The sequence below is a fragment of the Podarcis muralis genome, chromosome 3 (assembly GCF_964188315.1).
Source record: "Podarcis muralis chromosome 3, rPodMur119.hap1.1, whole genome shotgun sequence".
In the NCBI taxonomy this organism is placed as follows: domain Eukaryota; kingdom Metazoa; phylum Chordata; class Lepidosauria; order Squamata; family Lacertidae; genus Podarcis; species Podarcis muralis.
The window spans coordinates 88,332,795-88,359,514 of NC_135657.1; the positions used below are offsets into that span (position 1 = coordinate 88,332,795).

General features: G+C 41.5%; 1 protein-coding gene across 37 annotated transcripts in view; it reads left to right on the top strand.

The window, feature by feature from the left end:
- DST (dystonin) overlaps positions 1 to 26,720 on the top strand; it is a 301,155-nt gene that overhangs the window by 108,990 nt on the left and 165,445 nt on the right. For all 37 annotated transcript variants that reach the window (XM_077926290.1, XM_077926284.1, XM_077926293.1 and 34 more), the window contains 8 exons: positions 2,313 to 2,479; positions 15,351 to 15,463; positions 15,573 to 15,679; positions 16,793 to 16,912; positions 18,948 to 19,043; positions 19,131 to 19,258; positions 23,265 to 23,358; positions 25,412 to 25,566. In XM_077926290.1, coding sequence (XP_077782416.1) covers positions 2,313 to 2,479; positions 15,351 to 15,463; positions 15,573 to 15,679; positions 16,793 to 16,912; positions 18,948 to 19,043; positions 19,131 to 19,258; positions 23,265 to 23,358; positions 25,412 to 25,566 — 980 coding nt within the window. The remainder of the gene's footprint in view (positions 1 to 2,312; positions 2,480 to 15,350; positions 15,464 to 15,572; positions 15,680 to 16,792; positions 16,913 to 18,947; positions 19,044 to 19,130; positions 19,259 to 23,264; positions 23,359 to 25,411; positions 25,567 to 26,720) is intronic.

A 26,720-nucleotide genomic window follows, 5' to 3' on the forward strand; every position in this document is an offset into this window, starting at 1 on the left:
ATGTCTCCCACTTTCATTTGAGCCGCGTTGTAAGGTTGTCAGACAGACAGACTCAGGCAATGCTCCTAGGCACTCTGTAGCATCTCAAGCTGCACTGAGTGATAAGTTGTTCAGACAAATTGCCGAGGAGCCAGGCTAGAGACAACAGCTATAATTTGAGGCCAGGTGGGAGCTTATCGATGCCTCATGTCATCTGATCCTGCTCGCCATCTGCAGAGGTGGCACTTTAGGGAAGCAGAGATTAGGCTGGCAGTTTTCCTCTGCCTGCAAAGTGCCTTGATGGTGTTAGGGAATAAAATGTCTGAGCCTGCCTTCATAGTCGCCCAGTCTGAGACCCTAACACCACACGGAATTTCTGGTGGGCCATTTACATTTATCCAATTTTCTTCTCTATATGTTGCTAAAACTGTGGAGATAGGAGCTGAAGTAAGATTGGGGCTCTAGAGTTGTCAAATAAAAAAAACAAAACCCTTAGCTTATTCCTTAAACCAGGATTTTATTTTATTGTTAAGTCATTTTCTTGACCATATCAATACTTCTGCAAATGGTGCTTTGCGATATGTAGGTATATAAGTGAGAACAATTGTAACTCACATATTCATTTCAGATCTTCAGTTGAGCTGAAAACAAGAGCATTTAGCAACTGCAGTTTAAAATAGGACTTTGTTCTTGGTTTTGTATCCTAGCTGGTACATGCCATTTGCATGAGTCATCATGGATATAACTGACACTTGGAGATTGTTCTGCTGCCTGCAAATAGTCACTTATGGGAAACAGAATCTGAAGTGCTGTTTCTGATATACACAGTTGTTGAAACTGTGGGCGAAAGGTCTAGAGTCCACTTGGAATCTCCTGTGCTGTAAAATTTACTCTGCACTTCCTTCCATGCTTGAAATAGTCCATAACATTTCAAGTGGGGTGCGGGGGGGGGGGAAGCATAATTTAAAGAAAAATTAACAGAAGAAAATTTAGGGTGGTTCTCCTCCCCACCAAAATGCACACCTGGCCCTTCTGGTTGACACCAGCATTTTAATAAACTCTCCCAAATAACATGGCACATGTTTTATTTGCTGTATATGATGGGTCTGGATATTTTGTCATGCATAGAAACTGAGACGACTAGGAAAGATACTTGGCATAATTGCCCTTAAATGTACCAGAACAAAGTAGCTTCTTAAGGGAGAGAGAGATCATGTCGACACGCCTCTAATTTGGGGAGTTGGGATTGGTGTTTCAGTTTCCAGTGGTTCACGTGGCTGACAGGGCCAGGCGTGAGACCAGCATAGGCCTTGCAGTCTGCATAGCTGTCTTCCTTTGAATGGGGCCTTGCTAGGAGTGTGAAAAACTGGCTTCCAGACCTACAGCCAAGTCCAAATGTGCTGTTCCTGACAGTTCTTCTGTGTACTGTGCACTTCAAAATACAATTTGTGAGGGGAAGCAGGGAGTGGGAGAAGGCATTTCTCATGAACAAGCAGCCACCTAATTCAAATTTTCTATGCATTTGTAAGGACAACGCATCAAAGAGAAGGGGCTTATGCTACCCCCCCGACCTGTTGGACTTCCACTTACTGAAATACTTTGATGTGCTTTCATTTTCAAGCAAGCAATCCCCATGTGCATTATGTGCACTCAGCTGTGCATCTGAGTATCACTGGTTCCAGAGTTCCAGCCATCTAGAAATTAATGGAATTTTCCCAGCTGCCCTCTGAAGGTTCAGTGAAAACCTTGATGGTGGCACTGGCCGATTCTAGTTTCTTAAACAGAAGACTTCAAGAAAATTGCTCCCTAGCTTGATCAGACATTTCCTTTTTACTTATTGATGAACTTGTCACTATTTCTACTCCCATTGCCTCATACAGGATCCCTTGCTGAGTGCGTCCCTTGTTATCTTCTTCAGTTGGCCATCCATTGTTTGCTATTATGCTCTGTTTCGTTTCTCTTCATTGCCCTCTTTAAAATTTAGGATCCTTGGAGAAGGATTTTATTGTGCCCCCCACCACTCTGTAATGTCCTGTACATCCTGTGTGGAGGCGTCAGACTCGGTTCCGTGCACTCGTGATGGGAGAGGCCACCCAGGGACATGCTTGAATTAGTGGAGCTGGGATTCATGCCAAGTTATCCGTGCCACTTTGGGACTTTGCCCAAAAGAGCCAGGGCTGTGATTGAGCTCCCTACCCCCCACCCCATAATAATGATGGACCATAATGAGATGGGGTGGGGGAGGGTTTGAGGCGCTACTGATATTTGATGGCATTCTTAATAGTGATCTTAATCTATTTTAATTTGGCTGTTTTTATTTTATTTTGATACAGATTTCTGACATCCATGTTACTGGAGAGTCAGAGGACATGTCTGCTAAAGAGAGATTGCTCCTGTGGACACAGCAGACAACTGAGGGTTATGCTGGTATTCGTTGTGAAAATTTCACTACCTGCTGGCGAGATGGGAAATTATTTAATGCCATCATTCATAAATACAGGTAAGCACACACTTGTTTAGATGTTGTAAAGAGTGCTTATGGAAATAACCCGAGTAAATAACAAGACCGTATGTATCAAGGGCCCTAACTCTTACAATATGTGTCCTGCTGCTTTCTGTTGGTTGGAGTCCTACAGTTTTTTTGACTGCTTGCTTCACAGCTGATTGGACGATGCTGTTCCTTCTAAACCAGTGATGGTCAACTTCTTAAGCATTGGAGGAGGCGTACCTTAGGCTCAGACTGCCTGGTAAATCAGACTTCCTGGGCCCTGATATAGTTGCCCAAACTGCTGTCAAAAAGAGCATTCATGTAGCTTTATAATAGCCAAGGAATAGATACAAGATTTCATTTCTGTAGGGACTGCAGGAAAACAACAAGATAATATGGCATTGGGCACAGAAGTTTATTTCTCAAAAGACTCAGTTTTTACTTTTAAAACTTTCTGCCATTTGAAGATACGCTTGAAAATGCTTGTTACTATAAATATCTGCTGAAATCTTGGAATCCAGAAAACAGTCTGAGAGTATGGTCCATAGGTAAAGGGACACCTGACCATTAGGTCCAGTCGTGGCCGACTCTGGGGTTGCGGCGCTCATCTCGCTTTATTGGCCGAGGGAGCCGGCGTACAGCTTCCGGGTCATGTGGCCAGCATGACTAAGCCGCTTCTGGTGAACCAGAGCAGCGCACAGAAACGCCGTTTACCTTCCCGCCGGAATGGTACCTATTTATCTACTTGCACTTTGACGTGCTTTCAAATTGCTAGGTTGGCAGGAGCAGAGACCGAGCAATGGGAGCTCACCCCGTTGTGGGGATTCGAACCGCTGACCCTTGATCGGCAAGTCCTAGGCTCTGTGGTTTAACTCACAGCGCCACCATAGTTGGGTACAATGGGGCATATGTGCCTTGGAAAGTTCCTTGCCACTCCTGATCTAGTAAAGCCAAGGCAAATTATGTGAAATGAAAAATCATTTATGAAGAGAAATTATGCAATACGCTTTCTCTGATCAGAGATTTTGTTTTTCTCAGCACAGAATTTGGGTTGCCTAGATGCGCTCTCTCTTTCTATATATATGAGAGAGACAGGAATAACTCACAGCTTATGGGGAAAGAACATTCCCTTGCAGCGCTGAACTTAGTTGCTGTTTCCTCATCAGATGACAGGATCTAACAGAGATCATGTTCCCAGAAGAGAGAAATTTTAAGATACCGGTAGCCTGCCCAGCATGAGGAACTGAATGAGTATGTGCTTTATGTTGCTATCATGTGTAGAAGGAGCAGGATAGGTTAAAGGTGTCAGCTTGTGTGGATGCCTATGTTACTTCCTGTCTGTCTCTTGTAAACACGGCAGTGGAACATAGTGGTTTGGAGAACTGCAAGACTTCCATACTCTGCTGCTCCAGAAACAGGACACTTAATTATAGATGGATTTGAACTACAGTGGTACCTTGGGTTACATATGCTTCAGGTTACATACACTTCAGTTTACAGACTCCACTAACCCAGAAATAGTGCTTCAGGTTAAGAACTTTGCTTCAGGATAAGAACAGAAATCATGCTCCGGCGGCAGCAGGAGGCCCCATTAGCTAAAGTGGTGCTTCAGGTTAAGAACAGTTTCAGGTTAAGTACGGACCTCTGGAACGAATTAAGTACTTCACCTGAGGTACCACTGTATATACTATGATAAGCAGCTACATTTGGGTTACATAAGTATTAAATGAAATATACGTTGGACCCAGCAATGTTGGAACTGGGTTGCCAACAATGGGAAGTCACCATGAGGAAAAGAGTTGAGGTTGCTTGGGGATGTTTATGCCTTCTCAATCAATCCGGCCCACGGATGGTCCGGGAATCAGCATGTTTTTACATGAGTAGAATGTGTCCCTTTATTTAAAATGCATCTCTGGGTTATTTGTGGGGCATAGAAATTGGTTCATTATTTTTTTCAAAATATAGTCTGGCCCACCACATGGTCTGAGCGATGGTGGACTGGCCCACGGTTGAAAAAGGTGCTGATCCCTGTGGTAGAACCAGGGGAGTGAAGCAGGGAGAGTGATTATACAATAAACTCTAGCTATACTTCGAGAGACTGAGAGAGGTGTCTTACCCTGTGTGACATGTGATGAACTCCAAGTCCCCGAGTTCTGTAGTTCTTGGCTGGTTTTCCTTCTTCAAAGGAGCTACAAGATGTGGCAGCCAACTGGAACAAGTGTCATAGTAATTAGGGGCATTGAGATCTATCTCTGGGATAGTGGGACACAGTGGTGCTGTTAGAATTTGCAGCCCTAGAATATCCATGTGTAAATGTGTTAGGCCTCAGGTTCCCAGAGTCCAACAGACAATAGGCTCCAGAGACAGTTCTTTCAGCCCCTCCTTGTTTTCATGTATAATGCATTACTTTGCCTTTTTGGCATGTTCGGGAGGAAGCTGCATGTAATAGACAGCAGCATTCCAAGTCAGTGAATCAGGGAGGTTTGCTTTGGGAGTGGAATTCGAAAAAGTAGTGTGAGAATGAGCGAAAAGGACAAAGACGGAGAGGCTTCTCAGTTGTTTATAGACCTACGAGTGTTTTGTTGTTGTTGTTGTTTTTGTTGTTCACATGTTATAAGGATTATTGACTAATTAAATAATGGTTCTTTATTGTGTAATTCTTCAACAACATTGTACAACAAGAATTGTGTCTGCCTGTTCCATGTGTGTCTGAAGTAGAATATCTTTTTGGGGTCTTCATGACACATGCTTCTCAAGAAGATCTGGGAGAGTGTTTGTTTTTCGTTGCTTTCTTTCCACTAACTGCACATATGAATAAATAAGCTGTACTTGCTTTCTAAGTGCTGTCTCCCTCTTGTGTTAGCTCCTGCTCATTTCACCACCCCAGGTAACTGAGCAGTTGCCTTGTGATACAGATTCACATGGATCTCAAACAGCCATGCCTATAACCTACATTAAGGCAGGGCAAACACAGCAGAAGCTGAGTGAGAAGGTCACAGTGAGAGACATAAACCAGCAGAGAGAGGGAAGAGATGGGGAGAGGCAAGGCTAAGGAGGGCACAATGCAAGCAAATGCATATTTAGACTTCATTTAAATTGTGCATGGGCACTAAGGAGTCCTTGTGCAGCAGAGGTCAAGATGTTTTGTGTACATTGCAAAGGTGCATACGTGAGATTTAACTATAAAAGGGTCCTTTGTCTTGTTCATTCAACATGCGTTTCCCCACTTTATTTTCCTACTGCTCACTCATTTCATACAATCTGGTGAATGCCAATAAATTGGATTATCTGGTAGCAGCCAGGAGGACAGAAACTTGGGGAGGAGGTGTGCACAGGAAAATTGCTCCTATAACAGAGACATTAGTGAAGAGCGCACCTGGACTATTGTGTACTGTTCTTGGCACAACATTATAGGAAGGATATTGAAAAGGTTGGGAATTATTACCCAGAAGGGCAAATAAATGGTAAAGATATTTACTGGCTGCCTCTCTGAACAGATGCAAGGATAGGTTTACGATTATATTAGAAAGGGAATGTTAAGAGACCAATTCAGGGCCTGGGAAGGCTTCCTTTGACTTGAATGGGCTATTTAAAAGCTTTATCGGTATGGGGAGGTGTGGAACAGTAGCCCTCCTTGCAAAGAACAGGAAGAGAAGCCAACAAAAGGCCACATGCAGAAGCAGAAATTTAGCCCTGCAGATGATTTCATGCAGCAGACACAGCCATGTGAGCTGCCAGATGTTTACAAATGTGGCAGAAGAACAGGAAAAGAATTCTAGGTGGGGAAAGTTTTCAAAAGTCTGAACCCTCCTTCAAGGCAAACCAGTCATACGCAGCGGAGCTTTGGTTTGGAACTTCTGTTTCATGCCAGGCTGCAGGACAAATGCTGGCACACGCCGTACCATAGTGATGTTAAAACATGTTGCAGGCGATCAGGATCTAACTTGAGTACATTCCTTGAGGATAGGAGAAGCGGTGATGCCAACATCTGCCGCAACTTGTTGACTGCCTCCAGCTACAAATCAGAAAGAAACAAAACATTACTAAGTGTCAAGCCTTGGATTGCTATGAGATATGTTTGAAAGGAAGACAAAAGATTTTTTATTTTATTTTTTTGCAATTGCTAGTTTCTGCTTGCCATTTTCTAAAGAATAGCTTACCATTGCCTTATCTTTTGAAGGGAAAATAAAAGCTCTACTAAGAGGGGGAGAAGGAAGGAATGTGGTAAGCCTCATTCTATTGAATAGAGACGTTTTGTGAGGACCCTACATGTCTTGGCTACAATGGAGCCCTCAATACTAAGGATTTTCAGACTGAGAAAGGGAACTAAGCTTCCAGGTTGAGTCAAATGTCTTTAATTTACTCTACAGGCATACTGTTTCATAGTGGATCTTAGCACTAAGTCGCTTTATATATTTACACTTAAAGAAATGGAGCATAAGCCAGCAATCACTACGCATGTTTAACTTCGGTTGGATCATGCTACATTTCAGAATGCTAAGGTGTCTGCAACTTTATTAATAATTGTGCAGGCCGTTTCATTCTAATGTTTCTTAGGCTTAAGCACAAGCAAAATATTATATTAGGGTGGCCTGTGCCATGCCTCTGATTCTTTCAGATCTTATTAAGCTAGGTTCATTTAGTACTTTGAAGAGGGATTAGGGTGCATTGCCTTGCCAAAGTGGCAGCTCTTTCCTTCTGGTGCTGCATTGTGGAATTTTGGGAAGATGCCCACTACCCTTTAGGTGGAGAACATTTTGAGACATCCCCTTTTCTTAAAACGCAGTAGCTGTATAGCTCAAATACCTGTTGGAAGTTGGTTTTTTCCCCATTTTTTTTTATTTTCCAAAAATTTTTTTAACAAACAAATAAACAAACATAAATCTCAACCATATTTAAACCAAACTTAGTAACATTGTTAAATGACTTCCTCGTGTCCCCCTGGTTGAATTTCAGTGGATATCATTCTAACGGTTTTCCAAAACCAATATTCTTATAAAATTAACTTAATCACTTAACATCTTTCTTTCTTTCAAATTCCACACTAAACATATTAATTCATCACATTACCCATTTCAATCCTAAGCCTATCTGTTTTTTGCAAGCATCTCTAATTAATTTAACTTAACATATTTAACTAAATAGTCTTTAAATTTCGTCCATTCTTCCTGGTACTCCTCCCCCTTCTGGTCGCAGACTCTTCCGGTCAGATCGGCCAGCTCCGAAATATCCATCATTTTCATCTGCCAATACCTGTTGGAAGTTATTAATTAATTTTACTTATCCACTAATGTTAATTTATTCATTCATCCCTAGCTGGGGACAAGGCTTAGAAGGAATAAATCCTGGTGGTTACATTCCTTCAGTTCCAGTGTTATTTAAAAAAAAAGTTCATTTAGCTCTTTGATTACATGACTCCCTTTTTCTTAGCATGGGAAAGCTGTGCTATATTTCCTTTTCAAGGCAGTCATTGCCTAATTGTCCAAGTGGTTTTTTAACTTCACAGTGATAAGATACTGTGCCCATCAGTGGAAAAATTTGGATTTGAAGAGTGCTGAGATTTCTTTACTACCACCTTAAGCAAACTTATTTTGTCACCATCTTCCATCCCTTATGTTGCTGTATGTGTGAGAGATCTAAACTGGGGGTTAGAATTTTGAGAGCACTTTGTTGATAAGATTTTTCATTATTTATTTACTTACTCTGAGTAAATACACCCTGCCAATCAATCAAATGATTCTCAATGTGAATTACAGTACAAACAGCAGGTTGTAATAATACAAAAACAAACAAAGCCAAAGAGAGCGCACGCAGCAGCAGCAGTCCTTAGTCCTTTGGCCTATATAGCTTTGCTAGAGCATGGTCTTCCTTTGGTTCTGCAGCCCCAGAGCAACAGGCAGGCAGGGAGAAGCTGCTCCTTTCTCTGCCCGATGGATGGGGCCAGGTTGGCCTTGCACTTGCTGCAGTGTTGTTTATACAAGGCATGGGATGCAGCCTCCCAGTGGCCCTTAGTTTCCAAGCAGGTACTAGAAGCTGGAATGTGCTTCCCATTCAACTCTGCTTCCAAGGCAACGTGGATGGATTATATGGATGGAATTCTACATCACGCTCTTCCAGTTATTCTCTCTGAGCAAGCATTTGAGCTTGCCAAATGGAACATTCCCCTCTCTTCTCTCCCCTTGTGTTTTTCTAGGGATTATTCTGCCTCCACCGCGCACGCCCCCGCCAATTTGGGGGGAGAGGAGGGGGAAAGCCCCATTGTTCAAGTGGAAGTCCTTGCACAGGGCTTCTGTTGATGGGGCTCATTAGGTGAATCCTGTACATAATAATATTTTCTAGAGAAAGGATTAGCTGGATCTTTTCCGTTGTGTTTAGTGAATGTGAAGATATGAAGGAGAAAGTCTTCTGCTAGATCAGGGGCAAGGCTTACCGGGCATAGGCCGGATCACTCCTGCAAAGAACCTCCGTGGGCCGGGCTGGCGCAGCGTGATGCTGAAAATCACATCTGTGGCACTGGAAATCTCTTCTGCGCATGCCCAGACGTCGAAAATCGTGCCTGCGCAAAAGCGATTTCCGGCGCCACAGACTTGCGCAGCTGCGATTTCTGGCACCTGGGCATGTGCAGAATCAATTTCCAGAGCTCCGGAAGAGAGTCCCCACGCCGTGCTGGTTTAGCGCAGCACGCAGGGACTCACCAAGCAGGCGGCTCAGTTCGGGGGCAGCTCGTGGGCCAGTTAAACAGCTTCTGTGGGCCGCTTCCAGCCCATGGGCCGCAGGTTGGGGACCCCTGTGCTAGATGGAGAAAGAAGCCACCACTGCTGTGAAATAATAGCTAAGAGTGTGAATGAAGGGTCTGAAATTTATTCTGTTCAGATCTTCTTGTTTATCAGTAGGCTAGCTGACTTCAGGCAGGCCAAACTTTGCTCAGCTCCACCCACAACCCCAGTCTGCAATATGGCAATAATCAAGCAGGCCTAACTTGCAGTTAATGTTTGAAGGGTTACTGAGGAAATGTAGGCAATTGGCTTTGAACAATTGAAATGCACTCATATTTCCTCATAAATGAGGTATAGTCACTAATAAGGCTAAAGGTGGGTTGTGTAAGTGAGGTAATATGTCAAAATGCAAAGGTGCACACCAAATTGAGCTAAACTCACATCTAAAGCATTTAATATGTCATCCTGACATTTGCATAATTTATTTCATTTTAGACTGAATATGGTCTAATGGAATCACAACATTTTCTGTAAGTGAAGCCTCTTCAGTGAGAAGGTGTGACAGGCGTTGTCTAAATCAGAAATCTTTCCATTCCTTCTTCAGTCACGTGCATTATTTTTAATGAGCAGCGCATGTCCTGGCATGGTCTTTGATGGCTTTTAGCAATTCCCTCGTGCAGAGAAATGTATGGCTGTCTCACGCACCTGTCCATTATTATCCTTTATGAGTATGGAGGCTAGGAATTTTTCATATGTGCATGCATTATCTAATTACAGCAATTAAAAAAACAAACAAGATTATACTTGGGTGTTCACTTAATTTTACACTTCCAGCCCTGGCTCCTCTGCTGATAGTAATACTCCCAGAATAGGAGACCTACTTTTATCTGGACTAAGAAATATCACCATACCATTTCTTTTTGCTTCAGTCAAAGATTAATCACACAGCATTCTAAGCACAGCATTAAACCTGCTTCTCGGGAGAGTAAAACTGTTTTGGCTAATTGCCTGTCCCGAAAATGCTTGTGCATATTTACTGCTTAAAGGCAGCTTTTTTTTTTTTTAACTGAATAGCATCAGTCATGCATTGTTGCTCATGTGTTTATTGTACCAATTCCTTGGATCTAACTGTTGGCAAGCAAATGTGAGGCCAATTCATATGGCTGTATGAATTGGCCTTTATTTTTGCCTGCTTGGTAGTCATGCCCAAGTGCTGGATAAAGTTATTATGTCATCATAATCACCCTGACCAGGTATCATAATCCCATGGTTACAACTAGAGTTGTATACATTTGGTTTGAAAAATACTGTGGGGCCAGGAAGTGGAGCAGAGTATAACCTAGAGAAGTCTAGCAGTTTGGAGTAGAGAAGATGGAATCGCGAAGGTACGTTGTAGAGCATTTTCTGGGTGAATCTGGCAAGTGATAGGATTGAGTCTGACAGAATCTAGGGCAGGTATATGTGGCAATCCAGTTGTTGTACTCCCAAATCCCACCGCCGCCCGCCCCCCCAGCATGGCCAGTGCTCAAGGATTACAGGAATATTATACAACAGCATCTAGAGGGCCACAGGTTCCCCAAATCCAATCTTGAGTTTACTCGCTTTTCAAGAATTAATTAACAGTGACCTGCAGCAGCATAATTTTACTGTTAAGGTGGTTTGTTATGCCCCTTAAACCCTCCATTTAAGCAATTAAGACATACTTTGTGGGGTGCAGTGTTTTGAAGTGCTGCTTCTGAATATTCTGGACTACTGTATATGCCTGCAAATCTGTGATGGTGAAACTTTAGTTCAGAGCTTTCCAAACCTTTCATGTTGGTGATGCACTTTTTAGACATGCATCCCTTTGCGACATGGTAATTCAGTTTTACTAGCAAACTGGAGGCTAAACTAACCCCTTATAGGAGATACGGACACACATCGCGTGACATACCTACACACCACAACCAACACAATAACGTGTTGTGACTCACTGTTTGGAAAGCTCTTCTTTAATGGAAGTTATAAGAAGATAAGTGGAGCCATAGCCGCACCATCCTGCTTCCTAGAGTGGCCAACAAAACACACATGGGAAGGTCAAAGCATAGCTTGAAAACAATAACCTCTGTTGCTCACCGGGAACTGGTTTTCTGTAGCCCACTGCCTAAGAACTTGGGAGTTCCGTATAGCCATCATAGCTAGCATCTCCTTCAAAAACCATCTAAGCTTGTGGCCACTACCACATATTGGTAAATTCAATACATCAGATATGTCTTGTGTGAAGAAATACTTACTTTTTCCCCCCATCCTACAATTGCTGCCCCTAAGTTTCATTTGTTGAAGTGGCAGAACAACTTATTTCTATATGGTTGTATGAATTATCCCCCTTTTGGTCTCTGATTGTCAAGTCCAAGCATCCACCAAGTGAGGTCATAATCACCCTGCCCAGATACCATAATCCCATAGGCACAACTAGGGTTGTTAACCAAAAAATAGTTTGATACCAGCAGGTGGAACCAGGGCAGAACCTGAAGAAGTTTAGCTGGTTGAGGTAGACACAGAATGGAATCGGTAAGGTAAAATGTACAGCCAAGGGCATTGTCTGGGTGGAATCCTTGTCTGGTTATGAGGTTGATGGTTTTTTCTAGCAGCTAGTACAGGTTACCTGGTAGAAAATAATGGTCAGAGCAATAAAATACCAGCGGGTTTGCAAACCCAGTCGCAACCCTAATTTAAACAGGTTGGGTTGCTTGAGAATATTCTGGGGTTATATGCCAGAAAATCTGTGATGGTCAAACTCTGTAAACATCCCCAGCTTTTTTCTGCTGTGGTTGTCCTGTGTTTGCTGTGAATTTGTCTTTCTTAGATTGGTGATCCAGCAGTTAATCTATTGTAATTATCCCTTATTTTTGATGTGAATTTGGGTTTGTATATGCACAGAATGTGTACTTTTCTTTCTGAACAACTCCCTCTTACAGTGCTTTATTGTAAGTGGCTTATTAAATTTGAGGGAGTTTAGAAGTAGCAGCCAGGTTTGGGAGAAGCTGCACTTCAGGGTGGGGGAATGAAAAACATGAGAATTTCCTAGCCTGGTTTGCACATCATAATAAGGCAAACCACAGTTTACCGGAACTGTACAAAAATAGGTTACTCCTGGAGAAGAACTTGCAGTTGCATTGCTTTTCCTTTTAGCTTGGTGCAGCACAGCAGCTGAGGCATGTTTTCCGATCCCAGACATGAGTTAAGCTTTTCTCTTCCTTAACCACAAGACCAGAAGAAACATGTTATATATTTATAGAAACAGGGCCTTAAGTTTGCTTGCTTATGTGCATAAGAAATTTTGTGCATCCTTTGTACAGCAACCTCTAGCTTGGTTCTGCCGCAAGACCATTGTTTTATTTTATTGTTAGATGTGTTGCAGTTTTTACAGCCTCCACACCCCCCCCTTTGTAGTACATTCTAAGCAAAATCTTGTAAGAACAAAATATATTTAGGGAGCACCACTGATTTGTGCAGCTCTGTTCTCTGGTGTCTGTCTTACAGCTGCATTTTATCCTCTGTTTTTGTGCCTGGATCTTCAATAGCTCATTCATACAAACTTCTGTGCATTGAAATGTTGTTGCCCAGTTTCATTTCCATCCCCTTCTGCTCCATTAGATTTCACTACGGAAGGCCTCCCAAACGTCAGGGGTGGCTTTTTGGAGTGGGGAGAACAAGGGTGATTATGGAAAGCAGCCTAAAAAATCTCAGAGAATATCTGAAAGAGTTTTCTGTGCTGCCCATCATAATTAAATTAATTAACACATTATCTCCATATTGTTTAGAGGTCTGACAGAAGAGGGTCCTTTTCAGAAGTAAAAAGGAAAAAACACACATCATGTATTTGGAAAGTGAGCGGTTTATTTTGGGTGTGGCACATGTAGTGCTGGGATTTTTTCAAGTGAATTATTCTCTCTCTTTCTGAGTTATTCGTGTGCTTCCTTCGGTGGCAAATACCCAGCTTCTCTGAAATCCCTGCCATAGAATGACTCACAGTGTTATGACTAAAGGCTGGGTCATTTATCCCTTGAGGCACACTGTTGAGTATAATATTCCTATTGTATGCATGATGTCACAATTTGAAAGATTTTAGAATTTGCACAAGGTAGCATTTTTCTGTAAACGTTGAATATGGGGATATATATATACATACACATACGTACTCAGGCTTGGTGCAGACATAGTGCCAGTGATAGCTTGGTTTCAATCTCTTGTTTAAGAACTATGTTAAAAGCTGGTTGGCAAAGCATTTTTTAGAATTGCTTTAACCAACTTTTACTGAGAGTGGTTACCTCTGGTGCATATGCAATGCTGCACCATGAGTAAGAAATATTAGTTTGAAATCTGTGACAAGTACTTAACGGTACCTTTGCAGTTAATAGCATTATTTTGTTGTGAAGAAAATCCAATCTTGCCCCCTCTTGGATGAAAACTTTGTTAGCTGCCCGTTTTCAGCCAGATAATTGTTGCTTCTGTTTTGTTGTTTTTTCTTTTCCCATGAACAGGCAAGGCTTGCATAACAACTTGCCCTTTCTTGTCCTGAAAAGTCAGCAGCTGAACAGGCATCATTTTGTGTTTTTCATCTCACGTTTTGCTTCATTACTATCGGCATGTGTGAAATGTCGTGGATATCAGCAACATGAAAACAGCAGGCATCTGCTTTCAGATATAAATGTTGTTGTTTTTCCAATTCACTTAGTATATGCTATGATGTGAAATCCTCCTTAATCTTTCCTCTGCATTACTGTGACATAGAATATTAGTGCTTTTCAAGTTCACTCTTCTAACAATTATTTGTAGTTCTTTATGTGCATATTAAATCTGTAGAAAATGTTATTGTATATCCTTTTCAGTTGAAGGAATTATTTTCACTTTAAATTCAAATGGGTGAGAGGGGTCTGTTGCAATAACTTTAGACTGAAGTCATGGGGAATAGCTTATTGATATTAAAGTCCTGAGTTTTTGTTGCATTTTTTGCTTGAAATCCCTCTTTGTTTTAAGGAATTGGAATAGGTCTTCTACACAAAGGGAAACTTGCCAAAACGTGAACCCAAAATTGGGGAGCGAAATAAATTCAGGTTTACTCTGTGAATGATTTCAATGGTCCCTAGAATTTGTATCTCATTAATTCTGTCAGCAGGGAAATGAATAAGTCCTTTTGTCCCCTGTTGTTCCCTGAAATTACCACTGGTTACTTACCTCTTTTTATGTTCACTTCTCTTTCTTAACATCAACTCCTTTATTTTGCCGCTTAAAATGTAATTGTATATAATATCATCTACACTGATGCATCTCCTCTTAGGTAATGATTGAATTATGGGTAACATTTTCATTCAGATAGAGTACTGCCATCTACTTCTGCTTTGCAGGGTCTACTAGGTGCTCACTAGAGACACTATACATCCTTAGGTTTTTCTTAATTTCCTGGCTGCTGCTATGCTACTTATACCAGTGGGGATGTGCTTTGCTGAGTCAGTCTAGCCAGACATCAGTCTTTAAAGAATTCAAAGCGTTATAGTGCTGTTGATGGAGTAACTGATTGAGAGGTGGTATTGATGGACCTTGCCAAAACTGAGACATGCAGACAGTATGTGGACCTCTAGAAGAGATGTTCCTCTAATTGTGAATGTTAAAAAGAGACTGTGTGAAGACCAGACAATGTAAGATCTAAGGAATAGTTTAACTCTTGGTGCAGCGTTATACAGACCTCGTGGAAGTAAGGTGCTGGACTAGATGGGTCATTGGCATGATCCAGCAGCCTTCTCTTATGTTATTATGAAGGGCAATTAGCCCAACCCTTTACAGGATCTCAACGCATTTAACTCCCTTTCATTTCATAAAATATCCCCATGAGATTTGCCCTATCCCTAGCAGAGAGATGAGACTGCACAGCTAGGGTTTAGAAAAGAACTGAAATGACTCTGACCAAGGTATCCACTATTTTTCACAAATAATTTGATTTGACGGAAAATTCCTTCCTGAAGCTGAATATTGAAACAGGTTGCATCCCAGGTATGGAGGAGAAATCCCTCCTCTAACTAAACGAAAGAGTCGTATCCTTCATAAATGCATCCACTGAAATTAATGAAGATCTTACCTACCACAATATTTTCCAAAATCAAACTTAAATTACTGTTTTTGTCTTGCAGGCCGGACCTGATAGACATGAATACCGTTGCTGTTCAAAGCAACCTTGCAAATTTAGAGCATGCTTTTTTTGTAGCAGAAAAACTTGGTGTTGCCAGACTTCTGGACCCCGAAGGTGAGTTTGTGAATGGGATCCTTAGTAGATCGTAGCATCAGACTGCATTGGAATTGTAACTCTCTAATGTATGTATGGTAGACATTAGCTGTGTCATGTCTTTTTTTAGATGTTGATGTCTCCTCGCCTGATGAGAAGTCAGTAATCACTTATGTGTCATCACTTTATGATGCATTTCCCAAAGTACCAGAAGGTGGTGAAGGCATCAGTGCACATGTAAGTAAAATATTAGCAATTACAAACTACGTTCACATACAAAACAAGCTTGTCATGGAGAAGGGTTAATTTCACTGGCAATTGTAAAGAAAAGAGGATATTATCTGATTGCTGGGATTTGGACATTCGAACCTGGCTTGGTAGTATGTGAGAAGTCTGTGCAGCTGATTTTACAATTGGGTCACCTTTTGTCGGTCATGTGCCTCCATCAGCAGTCTGACCACCACATTCCGCACCAGCTGGAGCTCCAAAACCAGGCTCAAGGGAAGCCCTACATAGAGTCCATTGCAGCAATCCTGCCCTGAGGTTACCAAGTACATAGACTACATTGGTCTGACCACCCCAGTGTAGGAACTGCCATAACTGGTGGATGTGATAAAGCTAAGGTGTTGCAGTGGGTCAGTGCATCTGGCTGTTAATCAGAAGGTTGGTGGTTTGAGCCTACCCAGGGACAGCTGTGGGCAGGATTCCAGCATCGCAAGGAGTTGGAATAGCTGACCTTCAGGTAAAAGGCACACCTAGTCACATGGGACACTTGTGTCTCTAGTGATAGAGATCTATCCAGGAGTACCTATTCACTTTCTCCTTTAGAGGGAGTGTGACTCTGTCCAGAACGAGCATGTTGTCCCATCTCTTAGACATGAGACCTACACACCCAAAGCACAGTTTATTGACCCCATAACATAGGTGCCAGCTCATAATACATGGTTGGTAGGGGCATGAAATGAATAGAAGCAAAGGAGAAATTATGGCTGGGCCTAAACATCGTATTCAGTGCAGCGATGGGAAGGAGATGGATATACAGATAAGGGAGATATGAAGAACTGGGGGTTGTGGGACGAAGAGCTAAAGAAGCATATGGCTGATGTAGAATCTGAATACTAAGAGTTGCATAGAAAGTGGATTGCGCTAGTTTTGAATTGTGGGCTTCTTCCATCACTGCAGCATTATGAGCAGGGAACTCAGTAGGAGCACAAAGGGCCAAGAGAGAGAGATGGCTATAGGATTCACTATCCTATTCTGAGTTGGCGTAGCGGCCCGTCAGATCTGTTGCTGTAGGCTTCCAGTGCTACAAAATGCTTTGATAGAACTTTATTCCTACTTGCTTGCTAGGATGTTGAAGTCAAGTGGGTTGAATACCAGAATATGGTGAACTACCTCATCCAGTGGATCAGGCACCATGCCACAATGATGACTGACAGAGCGTTTCCAAACAATCCTGTGGAACTCAAGGTAATGTTTACATTATCAAGATACAGAATAAAGTACATTCTGTATTAATTCTTTTAGAGGGATCACCTACCTATTTAGAGCATGATTTACAAACTTCTATACAAATTAGTAACAGCCTACTTACCGTATTTTTCGCTCTATAACACGCACCTGACCATAACACGCACATCGTTTTTAGAGGAGGAAAACAAGGGAAAAAACATTCTGAATGAAACAGTGGATGTATCATTTTTGTGCTTCATGCTGTGGCCACAGACATGTGATCTGATGGTGAATTTGGGGTGACTCAATGCAAAAATCCTGATAATCCCTGTGGATCCATGCTTTGTAACCACATTTTTGCACCATTGCAGCCCCAGGCAACAGTGGGTGCGTGATTTTTTTGGTGCAGGCTGTAGCCATGGACATGCTATGTGATCTGATGGTGAATTTGGGGTGACCCAATGCAAAGATCCTGAGGATCCATGTTGATCTATGCTTTGTAACCACATTTTAAGTGGGGAGCGAAGGAAAAACAAAGAAGGGACATGAGAGGGGTGTGCAGAGAAGCAGCTGGCTAAGAATGCTGGAGAGGGATTTAACGGGTGGGAGGCAAAAGTTCCCCCCCAAGCCAGCCATCTCTCTCTCTCTCTCTCTCTCTCTCTCTCTCTCTCTCCCTCTCCCTCTCCCTCTCCCTCTCCCTCTCCCTCCCCCCCTCTCCCTCTCCCTCCCCCACTCTCTCTCCCTCTCCCCCAGCAGTACCGGAGCACAGAGACGACACTTTCCCCTCTGCTTGCCTGGAGGGGAGGGGCTTTCCCTGCTCTTTGTTCCGTTTCAGCAATCACAGCAACGAAACAGAGGAGGGTGGGCAGTAAGACCCTGAGGCAGAATACAGGAAAGCTGCCACTTCCTCTTTTCAGGTTTCCCTTCTCCATGACTCGAGATTTGACTTTTGCTTGATTTTTTGGCTCCAGGGACCACACATTCGCTCCATAACACGCACAGACATTTCCCCTTCCTTTTTAGGAGAAAAAATCTGCGTGTTATAGAGGGAAAAATACGGTATATTCCCTTGCGTGCCACTGCTGGAGTACACAATATTGGGCTCAAAAATTCTCAGCTCTTTCCTTCAGATGCAGCCTGTCTCTTGTCCAGCTACACCACTGATTCTTAGTCCAACCTTACTTATAGCCAGGAAACAATCCATGAATTCAGAAGAAAAGCATTGGTAGGGCTTTCCTGGGAGTGTGGGTGGTAGTGCAAGTTGCATAATTGAATGCTTCCCAGAACAAAAACATTCTGTTGATGGGAAGCTAGCATGTCAGAGAGAAGGCTAAGCCTTCTATTGATCATGTTAGTTTTATTAATTAAATGCATATATCCCCCTTCCTCCCAGAGAAACAGAGTTTGCCATAAACAGAGTTTTTACACAATGGGTAGTCAGCGATACAGCTATCTTCTGACCTTGTAGATTTTGACCCTCAATCACCCCATGCAGGTAAAAAGCTCGCCAGGTCTTGGCTAGTTACACATTGTAGCCTTTGGGCTCCTAGAAATTTGGGAAGAAGACACAGTCCAGTTGTACAGCTTCCATGTCAGTATTGAGCAGCACAGGGGATTCCCCTGGCTTGGAGGCACTGAGATGAAATTTTAACTGAGACTGTGCGATCCATTGCCCCATCTAACTCAAAGTTTGGGGTCTGGACTGTCAAGTCACATTCCGAAGAAAGAAATTGAACAGAATTCTGTGCCAGCTGCTGTTTTCTGGATTGAAACCATGAATGCCAGTGCTCGGAATAGTCAGTATTACATTTGAATTTAAGGCATGGGGATGCCAAGTGAAGGTTGAATTAGGCACTTGACATTTTAATTCTCCTCTTCCCATTGTAAATCTAAGAAGGGGTTTGGTTAGGATAGTGAGTAAACCCACACAAACCGGTTCCACACTTATGGGCATGAAAAGATTTTCAAAAGCTTCAGCAGACCAACAATTCAGAGTAAATAGTAAAACTATCTTTTAGAAACATGACAGCAATGCTTGTTTGTTTTTCTTTAGGCACTTTATAACCAATATTTACAATTTAAAGAAACAGAAATTCCACCAAAGGAGATAGAGAAATCAAAAATCAAACACCTATATAAATTACTGGAGGTAAGCCATTTTTTAAAAAATGTATTTTCGAATGCTGGTCTTGTTTCCTTTTATCCTGGCTTTATGTAATCATTCCTTGTTTTGAAGGTTTGGATAGAATTTGGGCGTATCAAGCTTCCTCAAGGTTACCACCCCAATGACATAGAGAAAGAGTGGGGGAAGCTAATTATTGCTATGTTGGAAAGAGAAAAAACACTTCGACCAGAAGTTGAAAGGTATGTTGGTATTTTTGTTTTACAAGCTTGCTTCTCTGCCTGCTCGTTTGAAAATGGCCAGTGCGGTATTTTGCGAAATGGACAAGGGCACTTTTATTAGAATACTTAAAATCAACTTTAGGTACATTGGCAAGTTAGAATCTTATTTGATAGGCTCAACTGTTTATTATAAGAAATCCATCCAAACCTAAGTTTAATTTTATTACTAGGGTCTGCACCCCTGCTTGCTCTGCTTGCTAACCCCACTGCCACTTCCCCCCACATTAACTTCCTAATCCACACAGCTGCTCAGCTTACTATTCACCTTCCCAACCCCATTTCTGAAGCCACTTCTTTCTTCTCTTCTGCAGTCCCTCTTTGCACTCCTGTTTTCACCTTTGCCCCCATGCCCATGTCTCCTCTCACCCTTTTGTGCAAGCCCCCTTGCACACAAAGTACCCCCCCCCCCAATAATCTCCTGCATTTCCTCTTCCCACACATTACTGCTAAGCACCCTTTCCATCTTCCGGCCAACTAAGAAGCCACTGTCCTCTCCCGCTCTGCAGATTCTTTCATGCCCCTGTTTACCTCTTCGCCCCATTCTGATGCCTCCTACTCCCTTCTTTTTTTGCAGCCCCTTGTGCATTCCCATTTTCACCTTCACTCTGTTTTTTTCTTCCACCCTCCTTCCATTTTTCTTCTTTGCGCACAGATCACCCCCCCCCAACATAGCCATGCCTTTTCTGAACTCCTATTCTGCAGCCCCTTTGCACATCCCCACACCACTTTCACCTTCACCTTCTTTTTCCTCCATCCTTTTTCAACTCTCACTTGCATACAGACCACCTCTCTTTCCGTGTCTCTCCCTCTCCTAATCGGTAGCCCCTTTTGCACACACAACCCACCATGATATATGTTACTGTATCTTTAAGATGAGTAGATTAATAAGAGCAATCCTATCAACTATTGAGATCAGGTGCCTCCACCGTACTCTTTTCTGCGCCTGCTAAAAACATGATTGTTTAGACAAGCTTACCCTGATGCTTAGAAAGTTGAGGTAATTTTAATCCGTTTTAGTATTTTGTATGTTTTAAAGTTTGGGTGTGAGTTTTGATTTTCTTGTTTTATATTTTTGTAAACCGTTTTGAGGCTTTTCACAGTCAAGCAGTGTATACAGTTTGTGAAACTAAATAAATTAATTAACTTGTTTCGTTAGGCAGCCTTTCTCAGCCTTAGGTCTCAAGACATTGTTGGACTACAACTCCCATCATTCCTAGCCATCATGAGCAGTGTTCAGGGATGATGGTAGTTGTAGTTCAAGAACATCTGAGGACCGAAAGTTGAGAAAGGCTGAGTTAGAGATGCTAAGTTCAGCTGGTGGGTGTTGTATATATATGTGTGTTTTCTGGAAATAAAAAGCATTTCTTAATTACTACATTAAATCTGGAACTTCATGTTAAGGATAACGTGGTTGCAGGAGTGAAATGCATGACCGTGAGATTGCACCTTGTAATATTTGAGGGTTCCGCATCCTATCTATCTATCTATCTATCTATCTATCTATCTATCTATCATCTTATCTATCACATGAGGCAATGGAGGAATAGAAGAGGGAGAAGGTTGAAAGTTCTTTCCCCTGCCTTTCAGTAACCTCCTCGCTCTATTCTAACAACCATAGAGGTTTGAGTAAAGTGGTTGTGGAGAGACACTGAGATGACAATTGTGGATTTAAACCAGGTATAGGCAAACTCGGCCCTACAGATGTTTTGAGACTACAGTTCCCATCATCCCTGACCACTGGTCCTGTTAGCTAGGGATGATGGGAGTTGTAGTCCCAAAACAGCTGGAGGGCTGAGTTTGCCTATGCCTGATTTAAACTATGGTAGAAGTTTAAGTAAAGCAAGTTTTGTAGTAGGAGACAAGCAGGGCTTTGCTCACGAGGATTTGCTGTGCAAGGGGTAAAAGCAGCATGGGAATAAACGGACTAAGCCCTTCCCATCTCTTCTCAGTTGCAGCTTTCATCCTCCACTTGCTTTACAGAGATTTCAGTGGTGATGGAGGGAAGAAGGACTTGTACTTAAGAAAGTTGAGGCTGTGTATTAAGAGAACTGTATTTGCCTTAGTGTATGGGAGAGGAGAAAATGCCAGTCCCTAAGAGTAAATCTAGTCTTATAAATGATGGAGGATGTGCATGTAGGCTATACTTGCTAAGTCAATTTCAATATAAAATGGGCTTCCCAAATGATCAATTGCTTCCCATTGTTCATATAAGCAGTTTGGGATCCCATTTTCCAAATGTTTTTTCATTGTGATAAAGCCCTTTCATTGTGACTGGAACACAATAGTTTTCACATTATATACGGTAAATATTAGGTCTCTTTCACAAATCTTCTTGACCTAACAAAAGTGGTGCTGAAGTCAATAGATAGGGAGCTGACATGTCACAGGATCATATAGCAATAAGTTCGTAGTATACTTTAATGCAGACATGGATCACAGGCAACCATGCACCCGGAGTTAACACGGGTAGTTACATGCTATTCAGCAGTCAGTATGATTTTTTTCCGCCAAGCATGCAAGGGCCAAATAGCAAGCCAGCACAGTCTTTTAAGGAAAAGCTCAACTTGTTTATAGCTTCAAGCAGCAATGGCGTGATATGGGTGGGGTTTTATACAACATGAAATGATTGAATAATAGGAGTAAGAGAAGATAGTGTGCAGGCATCATCCTTGAGGGTTAACAGAGGAAGAACCCAGCTGCTCATTTACCATTTGAAACATGAATAAGAATTGAGATTTTCTGTGAGCTGAAAGCTAAAGAATGCCATTGGATTTCATTTTTGACATTAACATGATTACTGATTGCCAGGAGGAGGTAAAATACATATACCAACTTTGGCAAACATTCTGAATTACACACACAAACAACCCATAGTGATGAAGCAGTCCAAATAATTGATTCACTGTCACCTTTTAAACCACAGTATCTCCATTAAATTCAACAAAGTGGCATCAATATGGCAAGGCAGGCACTAATTTTCCTATTTAGAAGATAATGATTAATCTTAATATTTTGACCTGATTTTTTTAAATTAATAAATGCATGTTATATGTACTTAAAGTGAACAAACCACACATGCTTAATTTTAGTTCTTTCCAACGGGGGCTATGTATAGTTTTAAGAGGGACATAGCCAGAGCATAAGCTTTAATACTGTTTATAGCAAATGTCTAGACTGCTGTGTATGGGGCCAATGGATGTTTTTGGAGCAGTATTTCTGAAGCAACATTTCTGAAGTAAAGTGCGTATGGACCTGGATGAGAAACTACTGAAAAACCTATGCTAAGTGTAGGGAGACTAAAGGTTGTGAAACTGTTGAAGGGGAGTTCCCTCCCCACTCCTCAAATCGTTTAGTTTGTTGAAATTGGATGAGCCTTACATAAAATATTTGGCATCCCTCTTTCCGAGTGAACACCCAAATCATTCTGATTAGTCCATACTTGCACAGGCAATTCAAGCTACAAAAGCCAAGCCCACATTGGCATATATAGCTGAAGGCGAAGTCTTCTGAAGAGGAATGAGAATGTTACTTGCAGGGCTTTGAATATGCATGCTGAGACCTATTTAAGGATGCAGAGTTTGGTTTTTGTCCTTAAAGCCATCTAGTCCCTGGAAGCTGTATGTTTTTGCAGGCATTTTGTCTTCACAACATTTTAAATGACCAGCGGGATAGCTTTCTGGCTGTAAAAAAATGAATGCGAACAGTTACGGCTACCACAGCAGTGACTCTGTATTTAGTAACAGCACTAGCACCCGGACCAGCATTGATTCCAATGAAAACTTCTTGTCTGTTAACTGTGGTCCTACCCTTGTTAATTCTTGTATAAGCTTTGGCAATGGTCCCAAGGAAGGAACCAGGTAAGTGCTGGTATTATTCTGCAGAATGTGGTGCGTTTTTATCTGGTAGCAGAATCGAGATGTTAATGACCAGCCCCATGTGATTTGTCTTAACTTCTGACTTCTTTTAGGTTAGAAATGCTGCAGCAGATTGCAAACAGAATTCAGCGAGACAGCCTGGGCTGCGAAGACAAACTAATTCTTGCTCGAAATGCTGTGCAATCAGTAAGTGTATTTGGATAGCTAGTTTCCTGTCTTCTTATCTGTATATAAAAAACGCCAGCATAGACCACTGGATAAAGGGGTGGAGTTGAAGCTGCAAAATCTGGATTAAAATTCTTGCACAGACATGTACTTCCTGGGTGACCAGTACCAAATCACCATCTGTTGGCTTGATGTCTTCTGTTTGTATAATTGGAATTACCACAACGTCTCTTGGAGTTGTGAGGACGAGAAGAATACCTCTTTGTTGGTTGACAGGAGCTAGAACATACTGGGATATCCTAGAAAAGCATGCAACTTATTTCCTCAGTCGTGTAAAATGGAGGTGGAAGCTGATGTTAATAAGTGGCAGACAAAATGGACAGGCTTAAAGAATGTTAACAGTTTTAAATTCATACACTTGTTGGGTTCCAAGGTGATTTGTTTTTAGGGTGGAGAATGTATGTTCACAGCCTCACTTGAGAATAGCATCTGTTTCCACCCTGCGAATACTAAGGGTGGAGATAATTCTTAGGAAGAAGACAGGTGCTATAATTTTGCAAGCAAAGTTTGTGAAAATGATTAAAAGTGCATGTATGCTTTTAGGCAATATTCTCCAAGTCCTAGGTTTTAGAGGGGTCAGTCTGTAAATCCAGTAGTTTTCTGTTCCTTATAGTATCCAAGAATTGGATGATTTTTTAAATAAAAATATTAATGAGTTTGTAAGAATGTGGTAGTCTGCCTGGAAATGTCATGCGGCAGGTTAATAAAGCTTGTGGTTGTGGTGGAGGATGACTTACAATTTCTAGAATGGGTGCAAAGGTTATGTCCCTAACAATGCTGCCTATGGCTTAGACCCTTGAGGATACTAAAAAGGAACTCCACAACCCTGTCATGATATAATTTTATCCAGCTACCACCTTGCAGTTAAAGACATCTACCTCTCGATAGCCAAGTTATAATACCATTTAAAAGCCACCAGCAAATCTCCTATCACTGCTTTCCTCCAGCCTCCAAACCTACAAAATGCTATCAGTCCTTTGTTACATTATTGTAACTCCAACCATTGCATCAGCTGTAGTTATCTTAGGGCAAATGCCATCAGCAAAAACAGACTGTCTGGCAAACCTGTTCAGTAAAAAGAATATCGCCTGCAAGACTTTGCAAGTCTTTTTCTAACAATCGTTATTATCACCATATATTCCCTTTGACTCTGCCGAGTCTTGACTTCCCTCCCTCCCTGCAGTTGGTATATTCATCACATTTGTAACCATTTTTAAAGCACTTCAGCCATAACAAAGAGAAAGCTTAAAATCAACCTTGTGGAAGGCATTTTAATGTAGAAAGTTGAAACCACTCAGAATGGGAAATTTTTCCGACAGAAAAAGTCTGATCCTGGGATGCTTGAAGTCTTTCACTTTGCTGTAAACTCTCTCAATTCTCATCATTCTTAAGACTATCACCTTAGTTTCCAATAACTGACTTGAAATCTAGAGTTGTTACTGATGAAAGCAAAAGCTAAAATGTTTAATATTTTAAGTGTCACAATCTTCACACACACACACACACACATAGAGAGAGAGAGCGTGCACGTAATGGGTTAAGGAAGTGGCAGATTATAGGTTTTTACACATGAACATTGGTTTAGCTGTCTAAATATCATTGCCACCTTATTTTGCTGCACACACTGGACGAAGCATGCTGTTTTATGGATATATAAAAATGTGGATTGGTAGCCAAAAAACCCCCAAGTATCTGGGAGGTATCTGACTGTCATACTCAGATTAGATCGATTGAAACAATGGACTAACTTAAGTCCGCTGATCTTAATGAGTTTATTCGGAATATGATTTAGTTGGTCATCACTGTGATAATGTGACTTTCACCTTGGGTTTATCTTACCATGTACGTTAATCCACAGATAAACATTGTAAAGCATGTCTGAATAAAGATAACTATTGTAAACTATTGTAACTGTTGTAAATTTCAGAATGGTACAAAATATTCCATGTATATTATATAGAGTTTCTTCTCCAGTTAACTGCATGGTTAAATTCAATTTGTATTTTTAACACAGGATGCAAAGCGATTAGAATCAGGTCTGCAGTTCCAGAATGAAGCTGAGATCGCCGGTTATCTACTTGAATGTGAGAATCTGCTGCGTCAACAAGTCTTGGATGCCCAGATTCTTATTGATGGAAAATATTATCAGGCAGATCAGCTGGTCCAGAGGTTTGTGCATTTATGTTATGTAGAAATATGAGCTTATGTGAATATATGCTTAAGAATTTATTCTCTAGCCTGTGAAAGCCCCTTTTCTTTCTTTTTTTGATGCAGAGTAAGCTGTGTAGACAAATGACAATACTTAGTTGTAACAAGCTCTACCCTCACCTGAGTTATATATTTTTCTTTTCTTTTACTAGTTTATTTTGGGGTTTTTTTCCTTTTCAGAATTGAAAATTAATGAGATGATGTTATTATGCTATTGATAAATTAAATAACATGTAAAAAGAAAGAAATAGGTGCATTCATTTTATGTCCTATCAGTAGCTATGCAAAAGCGTGATGAAGGCTGCAGCTGGTAATATCTGCAATTTTAACAGAAATACACTAAAAGTAAAAGGATGTCCACATACACCAGAAATTTCAGTCTCCCAGATGTAACTAAAATGGTCCTGAACTAGATAACTTAAATGGCATGGCAATATGGCAAAACCTTTTTCCTCTGTAGATTGTGGCTTGGCTACCTGGATCCTTAGACTAAACGGCTTATTGGAATTTGCAAGCATCTCTGACTTGTAGTTTATGTCTAAGCTTTATTTTCATTTTAGCTTAACCGTAGCTTGCCATGTTGTCTAACCTGAACTGCCGCTAAACTGAAATCCAGCTAGTGGAAACAAGCCAATTTCAAACCACACATTTTTTTCCCTAACCATAGTTAAGAGTAACCACAGTTTGGTTACACACTAAACTGCAGTTAATCCAAAACTGGAAGTGGAAGCTTCCAGTCTGCCATGCATGACCAAGCTAGAAAGAAGAGAGAAAAGGGAGAGTGCATAAGCCCAGGTGGAGGCTAGCCTTGTTGTCATGGAACATCAGCCCATTTCAATATAGCCATAGTATGCAACTTCTTAGTGCACTAGCATGATCTCCTATATCCTATATCCTTGGCTATATTTATACAGTGCTGATGCTTTGAAATATTGCCAGTTGTTCTCCCCACATCCCACAGTAATATCTATGCCCATAAATGATTGTCAAACGCAGGCATTTAAGTATCTGTCTCTTTAAAGTGGTGTAGTGGTTAAGAGCGGTAGACTTGTAATCTGGTGAACCGGGTTTGCTTCCCCACTCCTCCACATGCAGCTGCTGGGTGACCTTGGGCC